Consider the following 20,276-nt stretch of genomic DNA (forward strand, 5'->3'; position numbering starts at 1 on the left):
ATGCTCCACCAGGCTCCAGCCCAGTTCTACTCAAACTGATAGGAAACAAGTTGAGCAGACTGTGCTTACTGTGTGTGCATTCTTCCGTCATGCTATGTATATAGTTTACATCTGTTTGTGCAGCCTGAAAACCGGGCATTTGGTTTACCTCAGGTGTTTGAGCAATTCGTGAGTAATCACAAAAATGTCCAAGTTTGAAGTCCTCAACTTCAAGTTGAACCCCTGACTCATGTGTATCTCTAGGATTACAGTTTCTTCAGGTGTGGCAGGTGGGCTGGGGTTGTACAGCAAGATACATTTTGTCATGGGACTTTCACGCCTTAACCACCTGTCACGGTATGACACACAGACACTCACTTGGTTTGGTTTTCTCATTGTTCCTAATTCTTCGCAAAACACCACTGCAGTTGTGAAGGGTGCATCTTGGAGTGTGGGTTATATTGTTGGTAAGGATTATAAGTCTCACAACCCTGCCATATTAGGGGACGAGGCCATCTTGTAATATTTTACTTATTTGGTATTTTTTAACATGTAGCAAGATGCAACTTCGCAGTTACACCTAGCACAAACCAACAAACCCTACCCACAGTCTTTGGAAATGTGTTAATTACTGCCTGTGTATCATACTACACTTGGGAATGTTTGTAAAAAGTCTGCCTTGTCAGTTAGTTGTCTATCAACAACACGCTTGATTTCCCCCCCCCCCTCTTTCTGGTAACTATTTGGTGTACAGTAACCACCCTATATGATGCCTTTGTCTTATGTTCAGTCAATGTCCTTAATTACGGCATTTCTTTTGAAATGCTTTTACAGTCAATAAATGATAAATAGATATGCGCACTCTGAGTGCCATTTTTAAGTCTTCTAAGGGCAGTTGTAATCTGTACCCTGTCGTAGTAGGAGAAAATTGTGTATTTCAAAATTCGTGGTGCACCCCAAAATTCTGTGACTGCCCGTTATTGTATCTCAAAAAAGTGAAGGGTGCTTTCATTGACTGTGATTAAATCCATTGTTTATATCTGTGTTGGTACACAAGGCGGCTGTAATTATGCACATGATTAATCCCTATAACCAACAATAACTAATAATCCTGGACTAAACACTAATCTTTATTGTCTTGAGCAGGCTTCTGCCCGGCGTAGTGTTTTAGAGCACCGTCCTGGGTAGAAAGCGAGATACAAATACAATTATAATAAAATACACTGCAATATCTGTATTAACCAGGTGCGCAATTACCAGTTGTGCATACAAATATATATATCATATCAGTGTCTTCAGTGCACTTTAAACAGCCTCAGCGTTTTGGATCTACCCATTGCAAACAATACACAGCTCACCTCATTTCCTTTCTTAGGTAAATAAATGTGTAGTAATCCATAGACAGCTGTGTTAAGAATTAATAGTCCCTGTCTGCATTGGGCTACATTTTACACCACGCCATTAAGGAGAGAGAAATGCACTTTATTAATGTAAAGCATAATTATGGAAGTAAGCGGATTCAATGTGTTAATCACCGACTAATAGTTGTGATTACCTGCATCAACAGCTTTTTACACTGTGAGAATTGCTAGGGCCATACATGGCTATTAAAGTCCGAGAAAGGGTGCTTGCAGAATGCCTAACATCTTGGTATCCAGGTGCAATCATGCATACTCCTAGACTAAACATATTGGAACAAAGTCTTCAAATTGAAAGAAGTGAAATCCATAGCTTTTCTAATTTCCTTCAGTTAAACATTTCATAAACTTGCTCCATCTACCTGCAACATTTTTTCTCACATTGTACTCTTTAGACCTTAAGATCCCTACTAACCTATTCCCTTCTGACCGCTCTTAACCTACCTCTCCATTGCTTAAAGCTTACTGCAATATTTTGAAAACTGTGGTTGAGGCATGACATTAAACCTTCTCTGGACGCATCACTCTTGTAGCTTCTTAAGCATCCCAGAGATATGGTCCCGGTAGCCACACTGGCTACCACCTTAACTATGTACTTGCACATTTTCTACATTCTACCCAGGATATGTTCTGGGGCTCCTAAAAACATTGCATTGCAAAAGACCTATTGCAAGCCAACGGCTCTCATTGCTCTATCTGTTTCCTAAAAAACATGAAAGCAGATTAGCCTGTATGCTAATATAATAACCACGCAACTTGTTAGATGGTTCACTTGGCCTTCTAAATGTAACATTATGCATTATCCAAGGGAGCTTACTTCGTGAGAGACTTAAAAACAAACTATACCCATCACATAAAGAGTCCTAAATCGTCCCTGGGTTGACTATTGGTGATCTAGATCCCACCAGCACGTGTTTCCGGTGTAAATGTATATCCCACACAATATATTATACACGAAAAGTAAGTAATATTTAAAATTGAAATTGTACACACTTGATGACCATGACATAATTAGTACATCTGTATTCTGCATTATCCAAAATCTTTTTTACGCAATGCTTTTTATGTGTATTCTTAATATAGATATTGTGCTGCTTTCATGAAACGAAACCTATTAAAATTATTTTGGTGGAATCTACAAAGTGATCTGCCATTCAAAAGAAGGAGCTCAGTGAATGTTACAAAGATTAACTAATCTTTGGCAAGTATGTTGAATGGTACTTTGATCCTTACACCATCAGTCTGGAAAAAAACGAGCAATAGTAGTTATTCTGCTTAGCCCAATTTAGCAACTGTATACCTAGAGGCAAGTCTCTAGTCAATCATTTCTTTTTTGTGTGGAATATATGCAGAAACCGATGTGCGTTGTCAATAGATTTCCTTTAATAGTGCAATTTTGTTTTAAACTGTGCTTATTTTATGATTTTCTTTGTCAGGTCGAAGGTGTTAATGTTGAGGCAGTTCTGAGGGTAGAAGAGAATGTACCGAACATTAAAAGAAATGCCTCAAAGCATGAAGTGGAGGAGGACATGGGGCTCAGCATGCTTATCGACTCTCAAAACAACCAGTATATACTCACAAAGCCTCGTGATTCAACCATGACACATGCTGATCGTCATTTCATAAGGGTAATATACAAATATATATATAGATTGCTTAACGAAACAATTGTCACGTTGTTCACTAGCATATGTTACGCTGCTTTAGAATTAATTACATTTGTATAGTGCTGCAAACGAAGTGTGCATACATGTTTTCTTCAGGTATTACATTGTTTGCATTTCTAGTGACAATAAAATTGCATCCACTGCAACATCCTAACCACTATAATTTTGAGGTAGGTTTAGTAAGATTTATAGATGAATACAATACTTAATATGGTTACGAATATGATGTGAAGGTAAAAATTATGTGTCAGAAATATGGACACATAACGAGGATCTTTGTCACTAAGAGATTCTCATTGACATCACATAGACTTCAAGAGTTGCCATTTTCTTGTCCTAACCATTTGGCACCTGTAACCTGTGTAACATCCCTCTGGGGAGAAACATCTAGAACGTTCTCCTACTTCAAAGTGGGCACCAGGTATAAATATTGGACCCTTAGACCCAACTGTTCAGCACATCTCTGGACCTGTGGAAGACTCAGACTGACTGCTGTGCTGCTCTACAAGAAGGACTGCTATTCTGCTACCCTGCTGCCTGAGGAAACGACTGGACCTGCATCTTGATCCCAGGACCACCAGAGTGACTCCAAGGGCTAGTTAACTTGCCTCCTGATCAGAGCCTCATGGACAAAAAAAGTTCCAATCAGCTTGACCCCAGCACCTGAACTCCACTTGCTGTGAGTCCTAGCCCACAAGCGGTGCCATCCCAGGACCCTTGGACCTGGGCCTGAAGGTGCTCTGCCAATCCACCTGTGCTCCTGAGAGCATAACTGTTGCAGCGCAATGCATTTCCTCACTGGTGCACCGTAACAGCTGCAGTGTGACACATCCCCGATGCTGGATCTTGCATCACAGCCCGCAGTCTCCTCAGAACCGCAGCTGCACAATGCATCTCTGACGCAGGCCTTCACATATCAAGCCCTCCGTCAATTGCGTACTCAACAATGACGCAGGACTCCGCCCCACAACCCCTATGCTTCTTCAGAACATGCTGTGGGACAGCGTATCTTTGATGCAAGTCCCTCATCAGCGGCATCCTAGTTGACAACGCAGGACTCTGTTTTTTCCAACCCGCAGCTACTCGGAACTGACCCTGCTCAATGTATCCTCGACATGTGATCTTGCACCGCTCTACAAACCAGGATTTAAGATACTTTGTTCAGCGGAACTAACTGGGTCCCTGTATCCGGCCCGCGCTCAAGCCTGGTCGGCCTGCACAATTAGCGCTTTGTGCTTGTAAGCACTGTTTTCATTTCAATCTTTTAAATTGCATATCTCCTCTTTTACTAAAAGTATTTTTGTACTTTTTATCTCAAATAATCTAATCTATTCTAATTAATATTTTTCAAAATTGGTGTGGTGTGTGATTTTTCTTATGTTTGCACTCTATTGCTGTTAAGTGCTGCATAAATACTTTACACCTTGCCTCTAAGTTAAGTCTGACTGTGCCAAGCTACCAGAGAGATAAGCACAGGTTAATTTGGGGTTTTCTTATGTTTCACCGACAAGAATTGGAGTTGCTGCTTCAGTAGGTTTTCACCTCCCTCAACCAGTAACCCAGTTTCCAACACTTACCCCTAATCTTCGATTCTTCCCACTTGTGAACACCTGTGCGTGCACTTCCACTAACTGACCCGTACTTCTTTCCACTTTCTGCAGTTTATGGCCCTGTTATGGGCCATTCACTGAAAGGTATGCCATAGGAACAAATCAAGTTTTCATTCAGCTCTCACCATTTCGTGAGTGAGGTCCGTTCACTAGATAAGGTTAAGGATCAATAAGTACAGAAATGTAATCAGTATGACGATTCATCTGGGTGCAAAGAAGTGTGGTTACTTTGACCAGATTATTCACTCTGCCACATCTGTTATTCACGTGTCACAATCTACATTGTCTTGTATCTGATGTTTTTTTTTTAAACATTTTTATTTACATTTTATCATACACCAGCATTGATATCACATCATATTCGTCCATCACTCCCATCCCATCCACTCCCCACCCATTCAGCATCGTGTCATACATCCCAACCCTGTCAAGCAACCTAGCTTCTATCTGTATGTTTCTGCGCCACATCAAATCCTCATGTCCCCACATTCCCTTATTCGCTGTCTCTGTTCCGACCTACCCTGCCGCCCCTTATGACCTATGTCAGAGCCCCCCATCTAATCCATGGTAGCGTCTCCGTTTACCCCAAACCTTACCAAATTTCTTGGGACAACCCCTCGCCTTGTATGTAACTCTTTCCGCTGCCATATAGATATCTAACCCTCTTCTCCATTCGTCTAGCTTTGGCGGCGCCTCCGCTCCCCAGTATCTGGCCACGTCTCTCTTAGCTATAACTAGGGCCAAGACCAGGAAGATCAGCAGGGGACTGGCGAGATCGACATCATTTGTCACCCCTAGGAGCACCAACTTAGGATCCATCTGTAAGGGGATCTCAAGGACCTCACTCAGCTCACTTATCACCTCCCCCAGTAGGTCTGGATCGTAGGGCAGGACCAGATGATGTGATAGAAGTCTCCCCCCACACCTCCGCATCTCAGGCATCTCGTGTCGCCAATCCTCCCCATTTTATGTAGTCGCACCCTGTCAAAATACGTCCTATGCAGAACATTGTATTGGATGAGCCTTAGCCTGGACTTAATAGCCACTTCTCTAGGATGCATCAGTACCGTGTCCCAGTCAACATCCTCCATTTTCCCATTTCCTCCTGAGGGTACCCAAGTCGTCTGTCGTGTTATTCATCAATGTTCTATATGTGAGCGATACTGCCCTTTCCGGGATTCGTTCCTGGAGCAGGCGGCCCTCGAGTGGCGCATATTCCAAAAGCGCATCCGTCTGAATCTTTTCCGCTCACCAAGCATGACGCAGTTGTACATATTTAAAATATTGTGTATGGTGCAACCCAAAGTCTTTCCTTAATGCCTGGAAGGGCTTCAATTCCCCCTTAGCCATCACGTCCCCTAGGGTTGAAATCCCTATGTCGTCCCATCTTTGGAAGCCTCTCAATTTGTTCAGCTCTGTCAGCCAGGTACATTGCCACAGCGGGGTCTGGCGGGAAGGTTTTTTCTCCCAGCCAGTGCATCTTGTCGCTCTGTTCCATATCTCGAGGGTAAGCCTAGTGGCTGGTAGGAGTCTCTCCCTCCCCTTACCCCCGTATAAGTAGGGCGTATAAGGTCTGGCGGCCATGGTGTGCCTCTCGAGGGCGTATGTGGGGTGGTCTGCCGGGACATGAAGCAAATCATTAATTGGGGCTAAATGCTCTGCCCAATAGTAAGCCTCCAGGTTCGGAAGTGATATCCCTCCGCTATATTGATGGCGTTGTAAGGTACACAATGCAATTCTCGGTTGTTTGCCGAGCCAGAGGAAGGTTCGCAGCTCCGCGTTTATTCTCCCAAACACTTTTCGCGGCAGAGAGTAATATTCATTTTGGAGTGCGTACAAGAATCTTGGTAGTGTTATCATTTTATACATGGCCGCTCGTCCTAAGATAGTGAGAGGGAGCTGCCGCCACCGATTAGCGTCTGCTATGAAGTTTTCTAGTATCCTTTCTACATTCCGTTTATACGACCTGCTTTTGTCCAGTGTCACATAGACACCGAGGTACTGAATCCCCTCGACTGTAGTCTGCAGTCTCTCAGGCAGGTCCGCCCACTGTCCGGTCCCCCTAGGGTCAACTGCACCATCAGGATTCAAGCAAGCCGGGCCGAAGATGGCTGCAATGCCAGAAACTGGTCCCCGGAAGCTTGTTTCTTTTCCAGTAAAGAATTGGCTTGGTAGTTTGGTCTGCCCTGTTCCCATGATGCACTGGGCCAGTGACCGACTAATTTGCATGTAGCCAGGTTCTGAACTGGGATGGTGCAGTGAGCTAATAAACGGTGATGGATCAAGCCCTGATCTTTTGACTGGGTAGGAGTGTTCTGCTTAATTCAGATACTCTGTCCATCACCACCCCCTTTTTGAATCGTTTTGGCCACTATAGGAGTGGAAGGGTATGCTCAGACATGAGTCCCTTGCTCACTGCACCATCAGGATTCAAGCAAGCCGGGCCGAAGACGGCTGCAATGCCAGAAACCGGTCCCCGGAAGCTTGTTTCCTTTCCAGTAAAGAATTGGCTTGGTAGTTTGGTCTGCCCTGTTCCCATGATGCACTGGGCCAGGGACAGACTAATTTGCATGTAGCCAGGTTCTGAACTGGGATGGTGCAGTGAGCTAAAAAACGGCGATGGATCAAGCCCTGATCTTTTGACTGGGTAGGAGTGTTCTGCTTAATTCAGATACTCTGTCCATCACCAGCCCCTTTTTGTATCGTTTTGGCCACTATAGGAGTGGAAGGGTATGCTCAGACATGGGTCCCTTGCTCACTGCACCATCAGGATTCAAGCAAGCCGGGCCGAAGACGGCTGCAATGCCAGAAACCGGTCCCCGGAAGCTTGTTTCCTTTCCCGTAAAGAATTGGCTTGGTAGTTTGGTCTGCCCTGTTCCCATGATGCACTGGGCCAGGGACCGACTAATTTGCATGTAGCCAGGTTCTGAACTGGGATGGTGCAGTGAGCTAAAAAACGATGATGGATCAAGCCCTGATCTTTTGACTGGGTAGGAGTGTTCTGCTTAATTCAGATACTCTGTCCATCACCACCCCCTTTTTGAATCGTTTTGGCCACTATAGGAGTGGAAGGGTATGCTCAGACATGAGTCCCTTGCTCACTGCACCATCAGGATTCAAGCAAGCCGGGCCGAAGACGGCTGCAATGCCAGAAACCGGTCCCCGGAAGCTTGTTTCCTTTCCCGTAAAGAATTGGCTTGGTAGTTTGGTCTGCCCTGTTCCCATGATGCACTGGGCCAGGGACAGACTAATTTGCATGTAGCCAGGTTCTGAACTGGGATGGTGCAGTGAGCTAAAAAACGGTGATGGATCAAGCCCTGATCTTTTGACTGGGTTGGAGTGTTCTGCTTAATTCAGATACTCTGTCCATCACCACCCCCTTTTTGAATCGCCTTATTGAACTGGACACAGGTGGCCATATGCCCTTACATAATCTTTTTGTTTTGAAGAATTGTCGCAGAGCTACCATATTAAAATTTGACAAGGTTGGACATTTTGAAAATGTTGTATGAACCTTATATTCCTACTTTGAAGAATCCAAGGGTACTGTTTTAATGACTATAGGTGGAGAGACAGTGATGGTGTTTTCTTTAATTGTCTTGGAAACCAATAAGTGTGAAACTATTTGCATGCATATGAAGATAGTGCCACAAATACTGCAACTACATTGCATGTGCTATATAAATAAACAATTAGACAATTTTTAGCTAAAGTAATGTTTCTTCTCTTTTAGGATATTGTTACAATTGGAATGCTGTCTCTGCCTTGTGGTTGGCTATGCACAATGATTGGACTACCCACCATGTTTGGATATGTCATCTGTGGGGTATTATTGGGTCCATCTGGGTTAAACAGTATAAAGGTAAGACCAGTGTACTTGGAGAAAATGTTCTCTGCTTTGAATTTCTTCAGTGGCTTTTTTGTACTTTTTCTAACTGCTCATATCTATGTGCACACCTTCATAGCTGAGAGGAACAGAGATTAAAACATTCCTATTGCATATAATAAATTACTTGATTAACTTTGTTCCCCTCAGTTTCCTAGATGTCCTGGGGTGAGGTTCTCTTGCTTTATTCACAGGCAGAGAGCATATATTCAAAGTTCTTCTAACGCAGACCACTTTACTACTTTATCGTATACTTAATTTCCCTAGTTCGTCTTGAGGTTTAGGACAAGGAGTGTTGAAATTCTCAGCATCTGTGCCAGATAAATTCCCTTGAGTAAAAAGAAGTTCAATTCAAGCAGTGGAAAGAGCGGTGAAAAACTGTTACCCAGTGTGTGAACATTTCAATCCCCATTAAATCTTTTTTCACTGATATTCAAGGTATTGAAAATTGTGTGATTTGTAAGAAAACTCTACAACTCTTTAAAATGTCTAAAACATGCTTGATCTTATAAATATATATTAGTTTGTTTAGAAGACACACCCAACTTAAAAAATACATAGGGATTTATTGACAGTTATATTTTTTCAGGAGCAGTTGTGATTTATTCTGGTAAATTCTGCAGTAAGTCACCCCTACACAAAGATTGTTTGTGCATGTAGTCTACCCAACAGTGTTTTTATCAGAGCGGACAATAAGAGTACATAAGCTTGACATTAAAACTCATTTTCAACCTTTGATTTCTGCTTGATTTGCACTTGATTTAACATTATACCTAAATGCAACAAATAGTTCAAAAACAATATATTCAGTATAGATGCAGGTGTAACAGTGAAGACACTTTAAAGATTATTTGGGGGTATTACCAATATAAAAGATTTTATTTCTTTTAAATCGAGACCTCTCCATCTTACTGGATCTTAATTACAATACTGTTTACTTAGGGATTATGTAGGCAAGAAAAGACTTTGAAGAGTTTTCATCTGTCTTCCTTTCATTTATCACTTGCTAAGTCTTGTAATACTTTTGGCTTGTACTATTTACCAGATGCAGTTTTGACTGAGATCAAAATGTATAGCTTTTAACAACCTAGTCCAATTACTTTCATACTCCCAAATATCTTTTAGAACTGTAACTTAACAGTCATCTTTAAGATAAAAAGCCTACCCGTCTTATCTTTAACTTCCTAAACTAAATAGTTATCTTACTATTCACAGTTTGTAACAGTTGTATTGAGTTTTTACATAGTATAAAGTCTGTATGATTATTCCGATACAAATATTATGAGGCTCTGATCACTGACATCCCTTCGCTACTCGCCAAAAAAGTGCTTCAACACCTCATATGGGGTAGCAAGCGCTATATAAATGCAAACCTCTTTCCCTCTTCTATCCCTCCGATATCCCTCTCAATCAGATAACTGACTAACATATCCACCACTCAAATTTCTTTTATATTTCACTATATTCTAATTCACCACTAATCCTTCCTAGGTTCCGGAGTAGCATGCTACTTGCCGAAAAAGCTCGTCAATGCCTCATCAGGGGTAGTAAGCGCTATATAAATGCAAATACAATACAAAACCATAACATGCAAAATAATACCTGTCTGAGACCTGGTACAATTTCTCAGTCACCAGTATTTGTTGTACTGCACAGCCACACTACATGTTGTCATAAAGATCATCTTGAGCACGGAGCGGATGAGTGAAGGAAGGGTGTCATCCCAGGGTGGGATTTTAATACTGTCCCTGCCTTATTGTACTGCATCAAGCAGGCCATTTTTCCTCTATCGTTGTGTGATGTACCAAGCGCCATACCAATTATGATGAGCAAACACTAACAACACAAGGCCAGTCAATGACTGTTCCCTACTGTCACAGAGGAAGGGTGCATTAATGTTCTTTACTTGCTTGGTCCCATCTTCCAGACACAGCTTTTGACAACAAGAAGCATTTGTTTGAGTATAGGAGCAGCTGTGGTCGGGGGTGCGCGAGTTCGCGGCGGGGGGCTGTGGGGTGGGGGGCGGGAGGGGGGGTCGGCATGAATATGTGCCTGTGGTTTTGCTGCTGTTGGTTTTGTTCATTCACAGTTGTTGCATAAACATCATTTCTGTAAGTAGATCCAGCCTGGGGGGGGATCAACCCAGAACCCTGCTACTATACAGGGCTCAACGCAAAGACAGTTATGGACTAATCTGGACATTGCCTGCTCAGGCACTCCGAGTTATAGCCAGCTCTGGGCGATTATCTTTAGTTTCTGCGATACTGTGGCTCCTAACTGTTATGTTACTAGGCATCTGAATGAACCATTGACATGCTCAGGCTGTTGCGCCGTACTGATCGAAACTCATACTGTATTGTGTGAAAATTTCAAATGCCAATAAACAGATTTGACAAAAAAAAAAACAAGAAGCATTTGTTGGACACATTATCCTTGCCAGACTGCAAGTCTAGTGCTCGAGTACAAAATGTTCTCTCAATTCATAGTGCATTTGTTATTTGATTCATGGTCCACGTTTGGATCGCTCAAAACCTATGTGTTTGAACTGTACTTCACTAACACACACTCATTACTGCTTGTTGTTGAAATGTGAGTGTTTGAAATGCAGGCGACCATAATGCCCCTAGCAGCAGCACAGAATGTATGAATGCTAGGGAATGAGGCTCTGGAAGCAGCTGTGCGCAGCCCGTGGTTTCTACATTGGCATTTTTTAGTTGAGAACTTATTAAATATAATTGTTTTGATTTAGCTTTAGTATGATTCTTTTGGGGAGTGGCTGCTTCAATTACACACACATGTGCCCTCTGGTATCACGGGAGACGCCGCTGCAGTTGAGAGTTCCTGCCGCTGCTTGGGGGAACTCTGCCGACCTGCTGTACCCTTCTCCTGGGCTGTGCTCGTCCTTGAGCAGGGAGAGAGTCTTACCTGCCATCTTTAGTCCCCCCCCGCTGCCGCAACTTGGAAACACCTGCGGCCACAGAGCGGGGGGACTACACCTCCCATAAAGCATAGCGGGAGCTGACCGGCCGCACACGCCCACCTAGGCGCCAGGAGGCGCACAAAAGACCAGCGCTCTCGCAGTGGAGCGGGAGACGCTGCTTCAATTACACACACCTGTGACCTCTGGTATCACGGGAGACGCCGCTGCAGTTGAGAGTTCCTGCCGCTGCTTGGGGGAACTCTGCCGACCTGCTGAACCCTTCTCCTGGGCTATGCTCGTCCTTGAGCAGGGATAGAGTCTTACCTGCCATCCTTAGTCCCCCCGCCGCCGCAACTTGGAAACACCTGCGGCCGCAGAGCGGGGGGACTACGCCTCCCATAAAGCATAGCGGGAGCTGACCGGCCGCACACGCCCACCTACGCGCCAGGAAGCGCACAAAAGACCAGCACTCTCTACGCGTAGCGGGACGCGCCGGGCTAAACCCGGGCAAAGGGCGGGCCGTCTGTGGCCGTCCGCGGCAGATCGTAGCTGGGCTGGGCCCTGTCCCTTGGTCCCAGTATACAAACGCAGGAGTGACTTGGATGTACGCTGGGCACTTAAGGTACATTTATTTTGTGCGCGTTATCCTGTAAAATATGGTCAAAAACACTCCTATGACTACGCGTTCCACTTCAAGACGGAAACAATGCACCACCACCCCTTTGCCAACCCTAACTGCAATAGACAGGATGTTGCAGAAGACTATAGGGGTGGTCGTCACTGCCATTGAGAGAACTGAGAGACGGCTCTCGCTGCCCCCTAACATGTGTTTACCTTCTCTAACTACTAATACCTCTGTAACACTAGCAAATATCTCAGACTCAATGCTCATGGATTCCTTTGCAGCGTTCCCTAGACCCGCAGATACCCATTTTACCCCTCAAATACCATGTACACCTTCGCTAACCTCCCCCTCAGCTACTAGGTTGTCATCAACACCCTCATTACAACCACCCCTTACATCGGTGGAGTCCTCTATTATAATTGACGACGTTATTAATCTAGAGGGCTCGGGAGCCTCCTCATTGACGAATTCCAACATATCGGCTAAACTCCGCAATGAGAGCCCTCCTCAAAGAGAGAGGGGCCAGAAAAGTATCCAGGGAAAAACTAATCTTACTGAAAAGCCAACCAGGGGAATGGGTAAAGATAGATTTAAACAGCAAAAATTAACCTTTGCCGCTCAGGGACAACATGGGGAAGTGAGCAAGGGTTATCCAACTATGTCTGAGATCAATAGTGGCACTGATAGTGCCACGGTTGATCCGGAAACGTTACCACCTAACCCCGTAGGTTTTATGATTTATTTCGAGCAGATGCTGAGATCCTTAATCTTACCACTGCTGGAAAGAACTAAAACTCTTACAAATAAAATAGAGTCCCTAGAAAACTTGGCTCTGGGCAATTCGGATATGCTGAAACAGCTCAATATGAGGGATTTGAACGTGGACGTAGCAACCCCTGCTGAAAACCCTACCATAGCTAGCACTGTCCCTAAACCTCCCCAAAAAACATCTAACACAGCAAAAGAAGGGGGGAAGCGTCCAAAACAGCAACCTCTAGCCCTAGATAATAGAGCGCAGGCATCTAACAAAGTCCCCAATAAAACGGTGGAAAGGGAGGCTCTAACAGATAAAACAGGGTTAAACCCTGCAAAAGGCTCACCAAAAAAAGAGTATCGACATCCTGAGGGCTAGACACCCACGCATAGACTTAACACCAGAGTCAATGCCTTATACTGTGGTATTGACGGGCGTCCCCGAACTACAGAATAATAGAGAGGAATCCTTTGCAATTTTAAATAATAAGGTGGTACACTGGTTAAATACATATAGACCGCTTCCAGGACATCTACGTGCAGAAATTATAAATGTGCGTAGAGTGGCCTGGATTGGACATACATATAAAGATCCACATGGGGATTGTATAATCATACATTTCAGAGATAGACGTATTTTCAGACACATCTGTGGGTAGAATCCACTTGGAGGGACTGCTGGGGTTCAAACCCGGGATCTGTCTTATTTCTACCCATCAATGAACTGTAGGGTACTTAGATCAAACCCCTATCGGCAAGTAGAGGATTGGGATAGACAGGCTGTCACGTTTAATGTCCCAACATTTATTCACTTTGATGCTTTACAAGGAATGGAGGACATTGACTGACTCCCTGATATTATAATCACTCAAAAATCTGGACCATTCATAAATCCAATCAATATAGGTCCTGCCTCTGACATGAGTGAATTAATTGCGATAGAGAGTAAGGATAATGAAGGATTCACAGATCCCATAAGAAAAGAGCAATCCTCCAGTATGTCTAGTTTATCTAGAAGTTTAGAAATAGATATATCCCGAGAGATTACATTGGAACCTGAGGTCACCCCGGTTATGTTAGCCAGTTCAAAGAAGAAGGAAACATTGGCACTGGTGAGCTGGAACATAGCTGGTCTAAGGTCTAAGCTGGAAAACTAAAACTGGATTAATCTTGTGAATGCTCAGGATGTTATTTGTTTACAAGAAAGCTGGTCTATAGAACCAGATCATGTTAACGGCTTTAGGACCTATTTTTCTCCAGCAATTCGTTCACCCCATGGAAGGGCAAAAGGGGGATTATGCACATACGTATCAAACATGTTGTCATACACTAAAATTAATGTTGTTTCTAATGATAGGTTTTATCATATTCTCCATATTTCCATTGATTCTGATTTTTCCTTGGTTTTAGTAAATTTTTATAACAATGTCCAGTTGGAGGAAATGGACAATACTTTTAAACGACTAGGAAGGCATATAAAAGCGATGCTGACCCGAAGATCTAGAGATGTCTGTGTAATTTGGGCAGGAGATTTTAATTGCTCCCTATGTGCAAGAGCGGAAAAAGGTACCTGTGGTGTTGTGCTTGACAAAGATACTTTTTTGTCCCACTTTGAACACACTATGGGGCACATTATGATGGTGGACGGACCTGAGTCCGTCCGCCACCATAGAGTAGGGGGGAACGTCCGCATGGGCAGCGGCGTTCCCCCCGTGCAGATTAGGATGTGACCGCCAGGGTGGCGGTCACATCCTCTATCTTTAACATTGCGGCGGGTGCAGCTTCAAGCTGCACGCGCCGCAATGTTAAAAATGCATACATTGCATTTGTATGCAGAAAGCGGCAGGCACCGCGCGGTGCCTGCCGATTTCTGCATACAAATGCAGGGGGGTACCATAGGTACCCCCCATGTGCACCCCCCACCCCCCCTTCACCAAGGGGGCCCGCAACGGTCCCCCGCAGTGAAGTTCCACATCTTTTCAAGCCCTTCCTAATATGGTGGACGGTGTCTGAGAAACACCGCCACCATATTAGAGCTTTTCCGCCGCGGTTGTAAGCCAACCGCGGCGGAAAGGCTGCGGACGGTAACCAGGACCCACCAGCCATCCTAATGTGGCGGTGGGTCTTTGGTAGGTCCGCTGCGGTTTTTCCGCATCCTCTGGGCCGGCGGTGGCTTCCGCCGGCCCGGAGGATGCGGAAAAACCGCAATCATAATCGGCCCCTAAGTGTGGAGATCATATAAGCGAAATTATGTTCGGATCCGATATGGGGTTTGTAAATAGATTGGTCACCTCAGAATGTCCATTTGTCCCCACTTTCTGTGGTAGAGGGGCTACAACAACGATTGATTATATAATCATGACTGTGAGACATGGGGGAATGATACAGTCTTGTAGTACGCTTGATAACTCACTGAGCGACCATTATCCTCTTACAATTGGACTGCAAAGTACTCTTAGCACTCTACGTCTGTTAGGTACTCCTGACGTACAATTGGATAACATCACCATGTCCAGGAAAAATGGTTATGCCTTAAAATGGTCAAACATAGTCCCTCAGGACTTTCTCAAAAAACTAGTGAAGAGTACGTGGCCACAGTTTAAGGCATGCACTGATGTAAATATCGAGGAAGGCGCTGTTGTAAATAATTTTTTTTTAATCGTCACACAAATTAAAAAACTTCTCTGGGTTGAAACTAAAGGCCCCATAAAACCCCGAGTAAGCTGGTTCGATTCAGTGTGTACGAAAGCATATTCAAATCTAAAACATGCATTACACGCGCCAGACAAAGACAGGGCGTTAATTAGGGAATGCAGATACATTTATAAACCGGCGCTAAGAAAGAGGAAAGATACTATAAAACATGCAACTTGGGATGCTCTGTGTGAGGCCTCGTTAAGTCGAGATTCAGCAGCATTCTGGAAAGTTGTAAACTCCCCCTTCTCTAATTATAATGGTACTCCCACAATAGAGGTAGCAATATCCGCACCGGAGTGGGTGAAGCATTTCGGAATTTTATATTCTGCTGAATGCTCGCTAGGAGATCGCTCACTTTCTGTAACTCCTAATACTGAAGAACCCATTTTACACAATACCCAGGCACATGTTGATTTCTCTATAGAAGAAGTCAGCGCTAGTATCAAGGCAAGTTCGGGGGGCAAAGCACCAGGCCCTGACGGGGTCCCGGTAGATCTATATAAAAATGATATTGATCTATGGACCCCAATCCTGGCTAGAGTTTTTAATTTTGCTTTTCAGAATGGTCCCCTGCAATCGTGGCGCGAGTCACTGATAGTTCCAATATTTAAAAAAGGAGACAGACTTAGCTGTCAATGCTATCGTCCTATTTCACTTCTTGACAGCACTATTAAAGTCTTTGGAAAGGTCATTTTAAACAGGCTTCAAATATGGGCGGATGAAAACAATATAATCTGCGATCTACAATACGGGTCCCGTAAAGGGCTTAGTACAATTGACCAGTGTTTGAACCTACACATTTTAACAGAGAAATATATAAAGGCCAAAGAGGGTCGTATATTTTTAACTTTTTATAGGTTACATCTGCTTTCGACTGTGTCTCACACCATAAACTTTGGATGGTTCTGAGCAATATGGGGGTAGACATATCAATTATAAACTTTTTAAGGGAATTGTATCAGGACGCATCTGCGAGAATTAGATTTGGAAAAAACGGTGAATGCACGGATTCTTTTGGTATAGGCAGGGGCGTACGACAAGGCTGCGTGCTAGCCCCACTCCTCTTCACACTTTATATAAACGACGTGGAGAAAACTCTTTTAAAGGAATGTAGGGACTTGCCAATGGTAGGAGATAGACCAGTGCCCGCATTATTGTATGCCGATGATGCTGTCCTGATGGCTCGAACTCCATTGGCCATGCAAGCCCTGGTTACCTCCTTTGCAAATTTTATGAGTGGATTAAACTTAAAGATAAATTGCTCAAAAACTTTTACTATGATTTGTGGTGGTGGCACAAATAAAAAGAGGAAAGCAGTTTTTATTGGTACGACCCCAGTTGATTTTACTTCGACTTTCTCCTATTTAGGAGTTTTGTTTGATCACACTGGCAACTGGAACATTACAATCAAGACAAGAAAATTGCTGTATTGTAAAGCCATAATGGCGTTAAAAAATATTAGCCATAAAATTGGAAGGAAGCCTATAGGGGAAATGCTAACTGTATATAAGGCCACTTGTTTAGCAATAGTGACCTATGGTGCGGGCTTGTGGGGGCATGCCAATGTGACACGTCTACAGGTTGTAGAAAATCTTTTTATGAAGTACCTTCTGGGTGTTCCGAGAAGTGTATCCACGTACTCTTGCCACACAGAACTTGGGGAACCATATCTTGTACATATTTTAAGAACTGCCCCGATACTATTATGGTATAGAGTTTGGACAACTGACGAATGTGGCCTAAATCGTCTGATTTTGAACAATGTGTTAGGCCTAGAAAAGAAGAATAAAATGTTTTGGTTGTCATACGTGAAGAAATTTTTCGAGGATCTGGGAACCATATATTATTTAAATGACCCAACCTCTTTATGCAATATCTCAAGGAAAGCTCTGAAAGAAAAGTGTATGGGATACTTACATGAATGCAGAGCGCAAACAGAATTGAAAAAGAAGACTGTATTGGCACATGCACAAATTGTTATTTCTAATAAATTGCAGCCATACGTCAAACTTCAGATGAGCAATTACGAGAGGTTTTTATTAACTCGTTTCAGGTTTAATTTATTGTTTTGGTTATTTAGTTTCCCAGACACGAATGATTGGTCAAAACACCTGATCACATGTCCCTGTGACAACCTGTCAGAGCAATCAGACATGCACATTCTTTTTTTTTGTAAATTTTATATCAAGCCTAGAATAAAATTGGTCATCCCCCTATTGAAGATTATGGATGTAAATCGCTGTCGCCCTGCCTTTCTAGCTGTACAGAAACTGGACAATATTTTAACTGTCGTATTTATTTCCTCGTTTTTAAAAAATTCTTTTAAATTACGAAAAACGATGGTACTCTGAATTACAATGTATCGTTCATGAAATTATGCTGAATTGTTCCTGGAATTATGTAGAAATCTTTTGGTATTATGATAAAGTGTTTATGTATTTACAATGGTGCTTATAATGAATTTACTAATTCAATGTGATTTTATATGTACTTTTATGGTTATTCTGCTTTAATAACCGAATAAAGAATTTTTGATTTGATTTGATTCTTTTACCCAAAATCAATTTACTTTGATTTATGCAGTTCTGAAGTAAGTGCAAAGATCAAAAACAACATCTTTTTGTTTTTTAGAGCCTTGTTCCATGATGGTATCCACCACTGCCTTTCTTTTTTCTATGAGTGCTGCCGGTGTTAAACGCTCTAGGTACTAATGTCAGTGAATCTACAGAGTAGTAAATTCGAAGATCCGCCCCCCCCCCCCCGCTTTACATACTCAGGATCAATGATTAGCCAAGATGTTTCAGATTCCCTATGCATTAACGTCTTGGGTGCTCCTTACCCAACAGCTTACCTCTTTCCGGGCAGATGCCTAGAGACTGGCTTTTAAAGAAGCTCAAAATGCATGTGTTTGGTGGTCTAACAAGCTTAAAAACAGCAACCCCTGACTAAAATGTATAAATTCAAGTGGGCCAAAATAACCCAATTTTTGTTAAAATAGGCATGCCTGGCGACGATGCTCTGCAGAGCTACTGGCCGGAGATTGGAGTTACAAGGAGAGTGGAAAAGTAAAAGTAGAGGGACATTTAGGGAAGCAGGTGAGAGGTAGGTGAGGAGAACTAAAACTGGGGTCCCTCTGATAGACACCTCCCTGGAAACGGTGCCTAGAATTATGTCTGTGAGGATCCCCGAGCCCCCCCCATCATTTTAGCAAAGGTTAATTCTATTTGCAGAATTTGTATTTCTTTATCCCTCTTTTTAATTTTGTGTATAGAGAGATATGAGAACCTTAAGAAGAATGCTTCATCTGCTGAATCCTTAGGTACTTGATGAACATAAAACTTGCTCCCCGCCCCTTTATTTCCTTTTTTCCTGTAATGTCCGAATGTTCACTGCAAAAACATAGTGACTGCTGGAATCCAACTAGCAATATATGCTCCTTGAAAATAATCAATAACATTTTTTTGCCATTTTCGGTTTGCTTTTCCATGTATTTTGTTTCCGCAGCTGTGGATCCCATTGCAGCGAGTTTTCGAAAACTAATTTGCTTTAATAAACTACAGATAACTTAATGAAGTAATGATAACTAGCGTTTTATTCTACCAGTCACAAGTTTTTACAACTCCTAAATACTTCTATACATATTTATTATTAATATGAAGTTTTTCTAACCTTGTAAATAATGTCTGTACTATTTTAATAAAGAAGACAATGTACCAATCTTTAGGAGCTTAAACAAATTATTTAAAGTTAAGGAGATAATAGAACATTCCATGTGAAAAAAAGACTCCCCTTTAATCATTTGGTAAATATTACTTGCAGAAAAATACCATAAATATACATTTTTTTTAGCAATCTTCCCCTACAGTAAAACCACTTGCTGGCCTGCAAACTTAGCCCCAAAAGTTACACTTTTTATTTGTCCATGAAAATGAACAAAATAGTAATTAACACATTTATCTGGAAATTTTGCCCATCCTATATGTAGATTTGAGGTGTATTATGCTTGATGACAACTCTAGGTTATTTTGTGCAACTGTCACTTTTTTGTTTAATAAATAATGAAAAAGTGAAATTTGTGTGTTATTTGTCAGATGATATTTAATTCATCTACTTTTAGGGTTTTATGAGGACTAAGTGATTGATAGATATGTCTTAATATGAAAAAAATTGAATCCTAAGTGTGGGATATATGTCTCAATACTGAGTGCCAATGTCTTCATGTCCTACTGTCCCTGTCCATGTCAGAATGTAGAGAAGGTAAGATTATAGTTTAGCATATATTTACGGTTCATACCACCACATCTGCATACCTTGACATTAATATATATATATATATATATATATATATATATATGTGTGTGTATATATATATATATATATATATATATATATATATATATATATACATATATATATATATATATATATATATATACATATATGTATATACATATATGTATGTACGTATTAAGAAAAGTAAATATATACCTTCCCCTGGTAAGTTCCTCACGATCTTGTGATAGTCTGTATTTTGGTGCACTATTTTGGCAGAACAATTAATATTGAAAACTTGATTTTATTGTAGCTAAGGGGGTGTACCCTCCCACATCAGTGTGTGTGTGTGTGTGTGTGTATATATATATATATATATATAAATATATATATCCCAATTGAACAGGTTTTTGTTTTTTTAAAGAAAAGCTCCCAAACTGATGCTGTGT

At 42.3% G+C, this 20,276-nt stretch overlaps 1 protein-coding gene across 1 annotated transcript in view; it reads left to right on the plus strand.

The window, feature by feature from the left end:
- Positions 1-20,276, plus strand: part of SLC9D1 (solute carrier family 9 member D1) — a 291,927-nt gene that overhangs the window by 61,681 nt on the left and 209,970 nt on the right. Inside the window, exons 4-5 of the mRNA XM_078658065.1 lie at positions 2,834-3,025; positions 8,408-8,536. Coding sequence (XP_078514191.1) covers positions 2,834-3,025; positions 8,408-8,536 — 321 coding nt within the window. The remainder of the gene's footprint in view (positions 1-2,833; positions 3,026-8,407; positions 8,537-20,276) is intronic.

Source organism: Lissotriton helveticus, chromosome 8, assembly GCF_964261635.1.
Source record: "Lissotriton helveticus chromosome 8, aLisHel1.1, whole genome shotgun sequence".
Classification (NCBI taxonomy): Eukaryota; Metazoa; Chordata; class Amphibia; order Caudata; family Salamandridae; genus Lissotriton; species Lissotriton helveticus.